The 14,575-nt window shown below is 54.7% G+C and overlaps 5 protein-coding genes across 5 annotated transcripts; 3 read left to right on the plus strand and 2 right to left on the minus strand.

The window, feature by feature from the left end:
• Positions 1-134: 134 nt before the first annotated feature.
• Positions 135-1,203, minus strand: BO86DRAFT_396024 (uncharacterized protein; the record flags this gene model as incomplete). Its single annotated transcript, XM_025673371.1, has 2 exons — positions 135-985; positions 1,065-1,203. The coding sequence occupies 2 exons, from the start codon at positions 1,201-1,203 to the stop codon at positions 135-137; spliced, it is 990 nt and encodes a 329-aa protein (XP_025531630.1).
• A 1,273-nt stretch (positions 1,204-2,476) lies between these two features.
• On the plus strand, positions 2,477-6,966 carry BO86DRAFT_386037 (C2 domain protein). Its single transcript, XM_025671246.1, has 5 exons — positions 2,477-3,163; positions 3,223-3,258; positions 3,310-3,684; positions 3,744-5,231; positions 5,293-6,966. Exons 1-5 carry the CDS (start codon positions 2,852-2,854, stop codon positions 6,844-6,846), a joined length of 3,765 nt encoding a protein of 1,254 aa, XP_025531631.1. The 5' UTR covers positions 2,477-2,851; the 3' UTR covers positions 6,847-6,966.
• A 1,711-nt stretch (positions 6,967-8,677) lies between these two features.
• On the minus strand, positions 8,678-9,745 carry BO86DRAFT_376066 (uncharacterized protein; the record flags this gene model as incomplete). The annotated part of the gene is made up of 1 exon (XM_025670512.1): positions 8,678-9,745. The coding sequence occupies one exon, from the start codon at positions 9,743-9,745 to the stop codon at positions 8,678-8,680; it is 1,068 nt and encodes a 355-aa protein (XP_025531632.1).
• A 1,615-nt stretch (positions 9,746-11,360) lies between these two features.
• Positions 11,361-13,962, plus strand: BO86DRAFT_386040 (putative DNA polymerase iota). The gene is made up of 3 exons (XM_025671247.1): positions 11,361-11,658; positions 11,739-12,026; positions 12,112-13,962. Exons 1-3 carry the CDS (start codon positions 11,611-11,613, stop codon positions 13,597-13,599), a joined length of 1,824 nt encoding a protein of 607 aa, XP_025531633.1. The 5' UTR covers positions 11,361-11,610; the 3' UTR covers positions 13,600-13,962.
• BO86DRAFT_165252 (uncharacterized protein) lies at positions 13,703-14,567 on the plus strand. The gene is made up of 3 exons (XM_025666460.1): positions 13,703-13,926; positions 14,006-14,279; positions 14,352-14,567. The coding sequence occupies exons 1-3, from the start codon at positions 13,806-13,808 to the stop codon at positions 14,476-14,478; spliced, it is 522 nt and encodes a 173-aa protein (XP_025531634.1). The 5' UTR covers positions 13,703-13,805; the 3' UTR covers positions 14,479-14,567.
• The last annotated feature ends 8 nt before the right edge of the window (positions 14,568-14,575 follow it).

The following is a 14,575-nucleotide window of genomic DNA, read 5'->3' on the forward strand; positions in this document are numbered from 1 at the left end:
TTACGATATTCACTACGCGTGCGATATCAATCGTTAACCATTGAAAGAAATCACACGTGTATACAGACAATCCGCAGTTCTACAGTTCATCCTAGCCTATATCCCAGAAGGTCTTGTAACACATAACGAGTAGCTCAGACCAATCGCTCTCCATACCACCACGACGCCAACCCAAACACAAACACCACCAAGCTCCCGTCCCGCATCACGTCCCGCACCAGCTGCACGCCCATCCCCAACCCGAACCCACCCCCCTGCTCCCGCGACCGCAACAGCGCCCGCGCCCCAGTCAACACCACCTCCCCGGTCATGAACACCGTGAACGGATCCCGGGCCGTCGCCGGCGCCGGCGGCGCCCGCCCGTACACGCTCACGGCCGACCCCAGCACGAAGAGCAGGTACAGCCCCGCGACGGCGGCGAAGACCAAGTGAACCACCTTCCAGATCATGATCTCGCGCTTCTCGGCGTCCGTCTTCTTGCGCATGGCGTTGCCGATCAGGTTGGCCAGGAACGGCGGCAGGCCCAGGTTGGTGAGCAAGTCGGTGGAGGATTCCTTGCCGTCGCCGAGGCCAAGGTCCGCCAGGTTGAGGTTCTCGAGGGGGTTGCCGCTGCCGCCGCCGCCGGAGCTGGAGGCCATGAGGGAGTTGAGGAGCTTGAGCGTCGGGTCTTGGGCGTCGAGGCCGAGCAGGTCGCCGGCTGGGTTGGGGGCGGCAGCGCCGCCGGGACCGCGGAGTTGCTGTTGTGGGTTGGGGGAGGGCGCCGGTTGGCGGAGCAGAGCACGGAAGAGTTCTTGTTGGGCTTGGAGGGTCTCGGGATCGAGTTCGGACTCTGCCTGGGAGTGGTCGGGGAAGGTAGGAGGGTTGGTTTGGGATTGGGCCGGGGTTGGGGCTGTGGTGGGAAAGACTGGTGCTGGTGGCGGCGGTGCGGTGTGTTGTGATAGGAATTCGGGTTGCGGGCTGGGCGATGATGAGGGTTCCTCGTGGACTGGGGAGAGTTAGCTATGTCCTTTGCCGGTGTGTTGAAACCCATGGGTAAGATGTGGCGGTGGTAAACAGCTACATACCACTGGCGGGGGGTCGTCCACTCAAACTGGTGATCTTCTCGAGACGAGCGGCACCTCCTTCCTTGATCTTGGCTTCGCGACGCTCACGACGCAGGCGAGCAGCTCGCTGAGCCGGGGACTCCTCGGCTGCAGAGGACATTTTGAGACGGGCTGAAACACTGCAAATAGGAGGTGTTGTGGAGTGGTTATGATTGTTGTTTTTGTGGGTGATCGTTGAGCGTTTGTTTTTCCGATTTGGTCGTATGTCCGGTTGACTTGGTGAGGATGTGTCAAATTGTCTTGCTTCTCGTGTACAGTCGTAGTAGTCCTGGAGTACTGAGGTAGGAACGGAAACCCAAGAGCGAGTCGAGGATGGCGTATACCAAAAGGTTGGTTGAAGTTGAATGATGATGGAAGCCGAGAGGTCACGTCGGCGCCGTAGAAGCGGCAGTCTCATTGGCGGGCGGTGGAGCCCGACTCACTCGGCCGCCTTCCCTGAGGTGGTTTCGACCAATACCTCCGTCCACTGCACCTTGATCATTACGAAGAATTGACCTGCAGACGGCGGTTTATTCTCTTCGACGGCTAATTTATGAGCATTGAACTGGAATACACACGTTCTATGGATGGGTTCGAAGCCGCAGAGAATTCAAGAACCATGGCCAAGCTTGTCAAGGGCAAAAAGCGACACGACATGAAGACTACGGAGTGCTGCTAACCTACTTGTCGCTCGGAAATATTACAACATCGACTCGCGAGCTCTTCTCGACAATATCCATAGGGCCTGGCAATATCTACAGGGCTTAGATCGAGCAAGTGCCTGAACGATCCAGACCTACCATAGTGATAACCGCTCCCTACGCTGATACAGGCAATCAGCATGCAACCACCCGTGGACTGCGGCACTCGCATTTGGACGCACTCACCCTTGCACCAAACTCACAACATTCCATGACCCAAGTGCCAAGTAATATCAAGCCACCAATTCGTGTATGCAATGGGTAGGACAGAGAGATGGTGAAAATGATGTTGATCCGATGTCAGCACAGGGAGAGCAAGCGGGAAGTGACATCACATCATGTTGTCTGTCCGGGACAATGCACGAGCAGAGGCATCCTTGTCATTTCCTATCGCCTCTTTATGCTCTATGCTCTATGCTCTATGCTCTATGCTCTATGCTTTAATCCCCATTATCGCGCTGTAGCAGACATGGGACCTCAGAACGCGCTCTCACTCTCGTAGTACAGTACAATGAGTTCTAATCAAGCCACTCGATCGTTCTCTACTACTCGACCGGAGGCAGTCCGCTCGCGCGCCAAGCCAAGCCTTCCGCCGCGAGCCATGACGGAGCAAGAGAGACTTCCAGGTAAACAACCAAGGTAAAAGAGCTGTCAATCACTGCCACCACAGTGAATGGAGATTGATCTGGATCCCTGGGAAGGTGGGTAGTAAGGCTGGCCTTTCCCCAAATATCCAGCATATGCCTGGACGCGTCTTCAGTCGATTGGCTGATCGGCCTTGGCTGCTTCTCTCCACTATGACGTAGTGCAGCACGAAGGTGACTTCACCTCTTCACCTCTTCACCACCGCCGATTACTCTTCGTTGATTTTACCTTGGTTTCTCTTATTCCTCATTGCATTTTGACACTATATTCTCTTCTCTGAGTTCAATCACCTACAGGTCCTAGCTGGAACAAGCTGGGGGATGATAGCCTGGAACCACCCTCCTCTTATCTTGTCCACAATCCCTGATTGATCCGCGATTCCATCCAATAGAGCACACAACAGCAAAAGAAAGACACGCGACCATGGCCCAGGCTACCAGCGGGAGGGAATCTCCCAAAACCCATCGCATGGGTGAACACTGGAGCGGTGGCAATCCAGTCCCGACCATCAGCCACTTCATGGACCGTTTAGAGCATGACAAGCAGGAACGCAAAGCCCATGAAGAAACCCTGGCGGCCAGGAAGCGGGAGCGCGAGGCTCAGAACCAGGAGATGCCTCATAAGCCCCGGGAGACTACCGGAAAGACGCGCATGGTCACCGATCCAACCACGGGCAAGGAGATTGAGGTGGAAGACTTGGATGAAGACTCAATGGATGCGGTGAAAGATCCCAAGGTATGTCTCCCCTCCACGTCAGCAAGGGTAAGGAAATGTCTTTCTAACTTCGGTTACAGCTCGTAGTCCCTAATGCCAACCTCGGAAAGCCAACGGTGAGTTACACTCCAATGCAGCGGAGGATGCAATTACTGATACGGGTGCAGGAGGTCAAAACGGCGCCCGACCAGAGCCTTTCACAATACAAAGAGAACCAGGATATCACCGCACCACCAGATCCCATCGCAGAGGGCACCACTTCCGACGTTCCTATCCATGGCGAGAAAACCAACGTTCTGTTCCACCCCACCCCCACAGTGACCTACAAGCCGATGTTTGATCAGCTGGAAAGACGAGGAATTGGACTATGTCTCGGTATAGTGGCGGGGATTGTCTTCCTGGGCCGGATATTCAATGGATCGCTCTGGGGTCTACTTCCCCTCAGTTTCTGCATCGCGAGCGGTGTCTGGCTGTGGGTGCAGGAGGTGATTCGCAGTGGTCGGGAAATGGAATGGAGCAGTGAGCAGATTCGGGGTCAAATGGTACGAGAACATTCGCATCTGTAATATGTCAAGTGGATGTACTGACTCGAGGGAACCAGGCGACCGCCAACCTTCTTCCGGAATCCGTGGAATGGCTGAACTCGTTCCTTGGGGTGTTCTGGGGGTTGATCAATCCCGAAATGCTATCTCCCGTCGCCGACACCATTGAAGATATTATGCAAGCTTCGGCGCCGGGGGTGGTCGAGAACGTCCGCATCGCAGAAATCGACCAGGGCAACAACCCCATCCGGATCCTGAGTCTTCGCGCACTGCCCGATGACCATGTGAAGCAACTCAAGGAACAAGTGCACGAGGAGAACGTTAAGAACAAAGATCCCCAGGAAGCTGCCGCCGCAGAGGAGGGCGGCGACTATTACAATATCGAAGCATCCTTTGCCTACCATGCCAAACCAAGTGGTCAGACTACCTCGTCCAAGGCGCGCAACATGCACATGCAGATTGTGTTCTACCTCGGAGTCAAAGGCCTCTTTGGAGTCCCGTTCCCCGTCTTTGTAGAATTGACTGAGTTGGTGGGCACTGTGCGTGCGAGATTCCAGATGATGCCCGAGGCTCCTTTTGTGAAGGACGTGACGTTCAGCTTGGTTGGCCTCCCACACGTCAAGGCTGGATGTATGCCAATGGTTAAAGGAGGAGTGAACATTCTCAACTTGCCCTTGATCTCCAACTTCGTCAACTATGCCATTGCCACAGCCGCCGGTCTGTTCGCAGCCCCCAAGTCTATGACCATGGATCTTAGCATGCTGCTCAAGGGCGATGATATTGTCAAGGAGACGCAGACTCTGGGTGTCATGTGGGTGCGCATTCACCGGGCAATCGGTCTGAGCAAGCAGGATCGGCGTGGCAGCTACGGTGGTGGCAGCGACCCCTATATCAACCTGTCGTTCTCGAAGTACGGCAAGCCCATGTACTGCACTCGGGTGATCACGGACGACCTGAACCCAATCTGGGAAGAAACTGCCGCCTTGTTGGTTACTCCTGAGCTTATCAAGGCAGATGAAAGCCTGAGCGTTGAACTCTGGGACTCGGACCGCACGACTGCTGATGACATCGTCGGCAAGGTGGAACTCCCGATTCGGAAGATGATCCAGCATCCTGGCAAGATGTATGCGCAGGTGTCCAAGCTACAAGGTCTTAACGAAGGCAGTGAGATGCCGGGAGAGCTGCACTGGGAAGTGGGCTTCTTCGGCAAACCGAAGCTCAGGGCTGAGCTGCGCACCGACGGCAAGAAGAAGGACCTTCCCGAGCAATTCAGAGATGTTCAAGAGTTCCAGGACGAAAAGGGCGTCATTAGCAGCGAGGAGGAGGACGCCATTACTCACACTCCTCCTGATCCTTTGTGGCCCAGCGGTATCATTAGCATTATCGTCCACCAGATCGTCAACCTCGAGATCAACAATGTCAAGGGTAGCGAGGGTAACCGCAAGGGTCGCGAGTACGAGCCAGCCAAACCGTATGGCGACCAGACAGAGGAAGAGGGCAGTCACCTGCCCACAAGCTATTGCAAGATTATTCTCAACGACGAGCTGGTAGGCTTCCCACCGTCCTGTTTATCCTAAAGCACAGTGCACAGTACTAAGAAACTCCCAGGTCTACCGCACGCGCGCCAAAGCCTTGAGCTCTAAGCCCATTTTCAACGCCGGAACCGAGCGATTTATTCGTGACTGGCGGTCTGCATTTGTGACTGTCGGTGTCCGCGACCAGCGCTACCGCCAGCACGATCCCATCCTGGGCGTCGTGCCTCTTAAGATCTCCGACCTCCTTCAAACCAGCTCGCAAGTCACCAGATGGTATCCTCTCGATGGTGGAATCGGATTTGGACGCATCCGCATCTCCATCCTGTTCCGCTCCGTCGAAACTCGCCTCCCACCTCAGATGCTAGGCTGGGACGTGGGCACCTTCGAGTTCGTCTCCGAGAAGCTCACCACTGTGAACTTCAATCAACGCTGCAAGATCAAGCTCCGCACCGGTGGCAGCAGCGGCAAGATCACCAAGCACGTCTGCTCCGTCGACGAGAACAACAACCTCACCTTCGACCTTTCAGACGAGAACTTCCGCCGCAGCCTCCGCCTTCCAGTCAAACATCGCTACCGCTCTCCTGTGGTCTTCGAATTCCACGCCCAAAAGAAGCACCACGCCGCCGGATACGCCGTCTTCTGGCTGCAGCACCTGGTGGACAACGAAAACACGGAGATCGACATTCCTATCTGGTCGACCAAGAACGGCAAGCGGCTCACGCAGAACTACATCACCGAGCAAAACTGGGAGGCGAAGAAGTCGCCCGGGCTTGAAGACCTCCACGAGATCGGCCGCCTGCGCTTCACCGGCCGCTTCACGCCGGGCATCGACGACTCGCACGAGCGGTTTGTGGTCGACAGCAACTCGCGCGAGACCTTCGAGACGTGGGAGGCGTGCATCGCCGAGGGAGTGCGCTCGCCGCACATCTCCGCCTCGGTACCCGAAGAAGTGGAAGAGTTGCACGAGCAGTCCCTCCTGGACGGCCGCGACATCCTCAAGCACGCGGACCCCCGCGAGCGCAAGCGCTGGCTCGACAAGCAAGGGTACGACTGGAGCGGCGCCTTCGGCCACGACCCCAGCGCCTACCTCAACGAGCACGGCAAACAGGTCGCTGAGCCGGGCAGGGAGGCCCCGCCGCACGATCCGCACAACCCCCCGCGCGTCGAGGCGACCGCCTACGGGACCATGCACGCGGAGGAGAAAACCAAGACTCACCCCGACAGTTCCTCTTCCTCTGAGAGCGAATCCGATGACGAGGGGGCCCACGAGATCAACAACTCCCTGCAACCGCAACCGCAGCAACGCGCGCTGGGCAACAACAGCAACCACGACGACGACTTCGACGTCAACAGCAACCTCCGTCTCTCGTCCGACAACACCACCAACACCACCGCGACGGCCAGTGCAAGCAGCGGGCCCAGTCGCTCCGGCACCAACGAGGTCCTCCGCAAGGCCGAGCAGCGCAGCGAACAGCGCCAGCAGCGGGGGATGATGCAGTGGCGCCCCGTCCGCAACGCGGTGTTCGCGCGCGACGAGACCAAGTATGCTCTGCGCAAGATGAAGATGAAGTTCACGGGGGATTTGTCAGGTCGCGAGCCGGACATCGAGACCGAGACGGGTAATTAGCGGTGCGGTGTTGTCTTGTACATGATTCTACTTCTTTTGTCTTTCGGTGTATACTACTTAGGCACGTCAAGTATGGAGTTATGGGATGGGTATTATCAATGAGAACACGATTATGGATTATCTCTGTCCAGCTCTCAGATCGAAGGTAGGTACGCAGTGAAGTCTGTAGATACTGGACCAGCACCAGGCTTCATAATAGTGGGTAGACAGGAGCGATGACCGTGTGCCTCGCAGCCTCGCAGCCTCGGGGCAGAGAAATCTCTCACCAAACATCTACACACAGTATGTACCTAGTAGTCAAGCATGTCCACCTTTCCTCCTTTACCGATTTACCCTCATGCAAGTGAAACCTGCCTCGAAGTACTCCGTACAGTATGTACTATACATGCACATTCAAGAGTCTACCGTACTGTACAGTTAGTTCTATTAATACATCACCCACCGATGGCACCTCCCCCCGCCCTTCAACCCCCTTACTGCACCCACAATATCCACCATAACGGTACTTCGTTCCCCAACAACATCAGTTGACACCAAAACCATCGATATCGATATAAGTTTGACTGTCATATCCGAAAGGTAGACTATTGAACCTTCATCCCATCGCCCTCAGCTCGTCCAGCCGCGGTGTGTCACATCACGTCCCTTAGTCCAGTACCAACTTCTACTACGTCTACTACGGGACATGCAGTAGGGAGTCCGGTACGGAGGAGCACGGTAGTATATCGACTAACTACACCTACTATTTCCAGAAAAGCCCGTGGCGCACAGTACCGGTAGGTCGACCCACACCATCTATCGGTTGGAAGCATTATTCCCCCCACGGGTCCAGGCAGCCCAAACCATCCTTTTACATAGTACAGTGGACGGTACAAGAGCCCAAGGGATTATATGGACAGCACAGCCCAAAATATCAGGGAGAGGAGATACTTTCCTGGAACCTTGTCCTATATCTTCATCAGGTAAAGTCTTTCCTCGTAGACAATAGGACCACATACACATACACATACACCCACCTGCGTGTCAAATACAGATCGGTAGTCTAGGAATCGAATATTCTCTCTGGGCATATACGAATACGCTTCGAAACCTTCCCCCAAACAGGGTTCGATAGTAATACCAAAGAGCCGCACGCAGCAAGGGCTGGTTTCCCCCCCAGAAAGGTGCTGCCTGCGGGATAGCGTCATTGGCAGTTTCTTGTCTTACGGCTCGGCATCATCTGCAGCGGATCTATATTTGGACAAGCGACGGGTCATCTCTTTCGACCAACGGGGTATATATCATGTACATGGTGGTGGTCTCGTCTCCACTTGGTTGCTATATTAATCCGGGGATTTGCTGTCATTTTTTGATGGCAGAATGGGGGACAATGGATGAGAAAATATACAAATACTCGGTACTCTGTAAAGATGTGAGAGTTTGTAATCAATCCTGCACAGTCATTGGCATGCATGCATGCATGCATGCATGTGCGGACATTGGTTCGTATGTATTGAATAAAAAAAGAATTATATATATATATAGAGAAAGTGAAATATAAGGGGGGGCGGTCTGAGGGTCGGGTCGGGCAATGACATCATCGCACCACCCGCACCGCACCGCCTTGGAAATGTCTTAGACAATCCTATGTGAGACAAATGGAATCCACGTGTCCACGGGTGGAAAGACAGAAAAAAAAAAACTGACCCTTGAGTGGGCCGGATGGAAGTGGAATGAATGTGAAGAAGTGAAGAGAATTCGTCTGCCGTCTATATGCATGAGGTTCGTGATCGGAAGCGCCAAGTCATCAAGGTTGTTGTAGTAGTAGTAGTAAATGTTCGTCACTTGGGGATTATCGTGAGAGGTCGGTATCAGGGCGTTGCGGTTCGTGAGTCGTGATCTTCATGGACTCGTCGGTGCCTTCCAGCTCAAATGCGACTGACGAACTGGGACTGGATTGGGCGTGCGAGGGCGTCGCACTCAGCAACGGGGATGACTCTGTCGACGATGGTTGGGAGCCCCGGTCGGAAGGGCTGGAGTCGGATCCCGAGGACAACGCGGCTGCGCATGCTGCCGGCTCCTCTGGAATGGGAGGAGGCAGTGGACTGTCCCGGTTCTCCAACGGGCCTAACGTCCAGCGCCATTCGCAGCGCCGCTTGGCGCGTTTGCGCACCGGCGTCTGTGGCGTCATGTCCCCCAGCTTCTCTCGCAAGGCGACCGCGCGGACCTGCCGTTCGGCCTTTTGGTGTTTTCGCTTCTTCCGTTCCACGGGTGACAGTAGGTTGTGCTGGGATGTGCGTGGGGGTTCGTCGTCAGAGGTGTTTGTGTCGGATGACGACGATAGGTTGCTTGCCGTGGAATCGGAATCCTCGCTGGGTGTGCTTGTGCTTGTGCTTTGTTTCGGCCGCTCTTCCTCCACGTCGTGGAGATCCGAGTGGCGCGCGGTGTATTGGACATTTTGAATTTCCTCCTCCAACGGGTAGCGGTAGCTGACTTGCTTCTTGGCCGGGAAAAACACCCGCCTCGTGGCGGGAGCGCCGGTCGTGCCGTTGGTAGCCACCGAGGTGGACCGGCGACGGCAGCTGGGCTCGAGCGGGGAGTTGCGCAGGATGCTGCGCACCCCCATGGGTAGTTGGTACGGGTTGTGGGTGGTGTACGGTGACGAGGGCTTGCTGAACCGGTGACTGGGGAACTTGGACGAGGGGGAGGCCGTGGCGGAGACGGGCGCAGTCACGTCGTAGGCATTCTTGAAGGTATTCCGGACGGTGGGGGATGCGGTCGAGCCGGCCACTAGTGAGAGCGACAGGCCCGTGGAGGAAGTACCGAAGGTCAAGGGTAGGGAGGATGTTTGAAGGGTGAGTTTCGGTCGGGAGGTGATGGTCGACCGGGTGTTAGTCGTTGGGGCCAAACTGCAGGCCATGTTGGAGGACGGCTGTGGCGGGGTCATGGAGGTTGCGAGCATGGTCGACAAGGGCCCCTCTGCGATACAAGAGCAGGAGTTGCAGATGAAAGGAAGGAGATCTGGTTCATGTAAAATGAGGTCGAAGAAGAAGAAAGAGGGAAAGGATGGTTAAGAGGAAGAAGAAAATGGGTGAGAAGAGGATAATGAAGAAGAAGAGGAGAAAACAGAGGAGTGCGACGTCGCCCCGCAAGTGGATGAATGGATGAGCGGCGCTGCAGACCGACTTCCACTGGGCTGTGATATTATTGAGTGGGGATGGGCTATATGCAGGGTAGGATCAGATAGTTATTGTTGTTAAATTGTTATTATTATTTATGATGTGGATTCTTGTGAGTAGTCTTGTTATTTGTTCTGGATTCAGTTTCTTGTATTGAGCGGAGACACATGAGAGATACCAAATCCATCCTAATTTTCAGAAAGAATAATGTGACGGAAAAGAAGAGGCAAAATCGGCCGTCAGTCCGTCCGTCCGTCAGTGAAATGCAAGTGCAAGTGGACACTGAACTCGACTGGACTGGTGGTGGGCGCTTGGACGGGGCCCTATTTTAAGAACACCGGCGATCAAGCAGTACGTGCTCGTCATGATATGATGGATCGGTTGTGGATCCCCCATAATCTATCTGTCTAGTCGTAGTCACCCTGCCTGGCATGGACAGTAGACAGCAGTCGTAACTAATCAGTCACTCTGTAAATATTCTCTTGAGACCCAACAACGAATTTCATCATCTTCAACACTTAAAATCCTGCTGCTGCAGTGTGTCTTGTCCCGGGACAACAACAGAGAGCCGAAAACGAATCCGACCCAAAGATGGAGTGGCGGCGATGATGGCAAAGGATTAGCCGCTGTGGAAATTAAATCACAGTCCAGACGCAGCCAGAGCAGAGCCCGTCTAGGTCGCATCGGCCTATCAGCGACAGCTATCGTGCCATCGACGAGTCTAAATATAGGCAATCCCACGCCAACCCGACTAGTCTTTTTCTTTTTTTTTTCTCTGTTTATTCCCTTCTCTCTTTTTTCCCACAGGCCCATCCAGTCCATTCCGGGCCCAGTCGGGCGTGTAGACGACACGCGGCGGGCTCACTTTGAGGGTGGAGACTGGGCGATAGCGGCGTGGATAGAGTGATAAAGACGAGACTCAGAGTGACTCCGACTCTGGTTCCTGTCACTTTTGCCAATTGGAACGGTTCTTGGCGACCTTGGCGACTTCTAGTCCCGACCAGAATGCGGAGAGAGGATGGATTATGGATGGAAATACGCAAGTGATGGATTGAATGATGGTGCAGTCATTGTATCTCATAGTGTCTTCTTTCCTGCAGCCTTTCCCTTGGTTCGACTTAGCTAAGCGGGCTCGGCCGAATGCAGATTAGTCTGTGGGGAAGACCCAAACACGGTTAGTGCTGCTGTCACGGGAGAAGAGCCAGCTGAGTCAGCCAGGGTCCACTTGCGCACGCACCAGCCACCTCTCCATCTGCCAGCCACGCCCCCAGCCTCCCTCTTCCGTCCCCACCCAATCAGACCATCCCTCGCTGTAACTGTCAGCCTTGGAAGTTTCATTCTTGTGCAGTGCCAGGTGTGATATCAACTAGCCCATTGTGCCTCTGTCTCCATCATAAGTTCCTTCATTGCATCCTGCTGTTTATTCTTAGGAACCGGATTTGCTGTACTGGCCTATCAGCGAATGGAGTTTCCTCCACCACGCTACTGGAAGGCTGCAGCACACTAGGTATTAATCGAGCGCATGGTTGGCCGACAGTGCTGCCTGCCACCAATCTTTCTCACTGCGCGTCGTCGAACTTTCAACCCCCAAAACCTGGATTAGTCCATGGCCATAGCTCCATCCAGAGACGATCGTCGAATCATCTTGCACTTTGTCAGTTGACCCTATGTCCATGCCCGAGCTTCCGTAGGATGTAGACCTCGACGGCCGACTAACCGCATCTCGTCCGGCAGGATTATGACTGCTTCTACGCCGCCGTCTTTGAGGTCGAGCAGCCGGTGCTGAAGACGCTGCCGTTGGCCGTGCAACAGAAGCAGATTGTGGTAACCTGTAATTACGAAGCACGACGGAGGGGGCTACGCAAGCTCCAGCTGATCAGGGAAGCCAAACAGGTCTGTCCGGACGTCGTCATTGTCTTGGGCGAGGACCTGACCCGCTTTCGCGATGCCTCCAAGCGGCTTTTCCTCTATCTGCGATCGTTCGTCTGGGGGGACAAGGTCGAGCGGCTCGGCTTCGATGAGGTATGTTGGCCGGGCCTCCACAGGTTCATGCACTATCTTTAGTACCACGTCTGGGCCCCCGGTGGCACCGCTAACCTGGCCATAGGTGTTCATGGACGTGACCGAGATGATCGATTACAACGTCGACCTGCTCAACCGCCATGATCTGGAACACTCGTTCTTCCATCTTGACCGGCATGAACCCACAGTGGGTTTCACCTACAATGCCACCCAGGTGCACGGGTCCACTTACCCGGCGGATCTGAATTTAACGTCTGTAGACCTAAGCTCGACCGGGGCGGTTTCAGGGCTCTACACGCGGCTGCTCGTGGCCTCGCACTTGGCAGGCTTCCTGCGAGGCCAACTCGAGTTCCATTTGGGTTACACGGCCACAGTGGGGATCTCAACCTCCAAATTACTCGCCAAGTTGGTAGGTAACACCCATAAACCGAACAACCAGACCACCCTTCTTCCACCGTACGACGCGAAGTCAGGCGCATTGGGGAGTAATGTGGTGACCTTTCTTGATGGACATGAGATCCGGAAGATTCCCGGGTTAGGCTCCAAGCTGACCCGGAAAATCACCGCTTACCTTACCAAAGCTGGCGCACAAGCCAGCTCAGCCCACCCTCCTGATTCTGCCAGGGAGTCTGATGAGCCAAAGACCGTTCGTGATGTGCGGCTGTGTTCCGGTATGGGACCAGCCCTGCTGGACCGTATATTAGGCGGACCAGGTGCACCCCGAGATATTGGTGCGCGGGTCTGGGGCTTGCTGTATGGTGTTGATCCTTCGCCGGTCATCCCGGCGGGCGATGTGCCCACCCAGATCAGTATCGAGGACACTTATGGGCGTCTGGATACCCCGGAAGAAATTCGGAAGCAATTGGTCTCTTTGACCGCTAGTCTTCTCCGTCGCATGCGAACCGACCTGACGGAGCAGGACCTCGAGGTAGATGCAGGGCCTGATCAACCTGTCCACAGCTTGGAACCCGTGGAGAAGTCCTCGACCCGATGGCTGGCTCGCCCTCGGACACTGCGCCTGTCTACGCGACTTCGGAATTCGGGTACGGAGGGTGTGCGATCGGCTCATCGGACTTCGCGCTCTGAGCCGCTTCCTGCATATGTATTTACCTTGGATGAAGCCATTGATGCCCTGGCAGAGCGATTGGTGCATGATTCCCTGTTATCCATGTTTCGCAAACTGCACCCGGAGAAATCAGGCTGGGACCTTCAATTGATGAATGTTGCGGTGACGAATATGGTTGAAGGGGCCGGCGACAGGAAACAGAGCAGCGGACGCGATATTGGAAAGATGTTCCAGACTCAAAGCACAGGGACTAAAAATTTCCCTTATACACAAGATGCAGACCTACCCAGTTCAGAGACAAAGGAAACCATGGCGGAGTTTCGCCCTGAGGCCAGGCCTATGACTGGAGAACCGCGCAATGATGTAGATCATCTTGTGGTAGATGTGGCGTGGGAGGAGAGCGATGAGGAAGAGGGCATGCTCTGCATAGCCTGTGAGATCTGTGGTGCCTCGATTCCTCATTTCGCGCGAGAGGCGCATGTTCTATACCACGCAGCTCCGGATTGATATTCCCTGGGGTCTCGGAGTTAAACATCAGGAAGTGACGCATTGCCATGGAGACGATGTCATCATGTGTGCATTGATTCGTAGGTATGATTCAACATTTTGCAAGCGTTTTTGTGTAGCGTTTGCAGGGACTGCCGATGAGGTTTCCAGCCAAGAGACAGAGCAGGAAGTTGATACTGTAGCATAGAAAGAGAGAATGATAAGAGATGGATGAAAGTGTCAATGCAGCCTCCGGCGCTTACCCTGTAGTCCAAGTAGTGAAAGAAGGGGGCCCGGCGGGGGCTTGGCGTGGTCGGCCACAACAACAAAGTCATCTTCTTTCCGCCTGTCAGTCTTCCATTCTTTCATTCTTCATCATTCCTCACCCTCTCTGTTTGTTGTTTTTTTTCTGTTGACATTCGTCAAGCCTGTTGCCAGTGCTTGAAGGTCTGGGGATCTCTATCCGATCGGATCCGCCTCAGTCTATCAACTCCTCCATTCGTTTTTATTGTTGTTCCTCCTGCGCTTTTCCCCGCCAAGGCTGCTGCGCCTCTGCGGGCCAAGAGAGACTCCCTCGGCCTGTGTGAAGGTGAGAGAAAGAACCTGATCGTCTTTCTCCCGCCACAGGGTCTTGCAACAGACCATATCAGACCCTTATCCGTTCGTTGTGCACTGGCTGCAGGCGGCTTCATCTCCCCATTGTCTGCCAACCAAGCAAGCAAGAAATTGTGCTGTCTCTTCACTCAATTATCCAAATTAATCCCTTGGCATAGATACAGGAGTGGATTTGAAACCCGCCCCCCCCCATCTTTAATAACGGGTCGCAGTGATCTTCCAAACCATTGTCTCACGCTTGGCGGCTGCCTGATGTTCTGCTTAGAAAGACTCCGGGGGAATTAGATCTGACTTCCATCTTCTCCTTACCGCTGCTGTCAGCTGTTGTTGTTTTGCAAATCATTCGTTTACATTCCACCTTCCGCTCGTTTTGCTGGTCGTG

Source organism: Aspergillus japonicus (assembly GCF_003184785.1).
Source record: "Aspergillus japonicus CBS 114.51 unplaced genomic scaffold BO86scaffold_5, whole genome shotgun sequence".
In the NCBI taxonomy this organism is placed as follows: Eukaryota; Fungi; Ascomycota; class Eurotiomycetes; order Eurotiales; family Aspergillaceae; genus Aspergillus; species Aspergillus japonicus.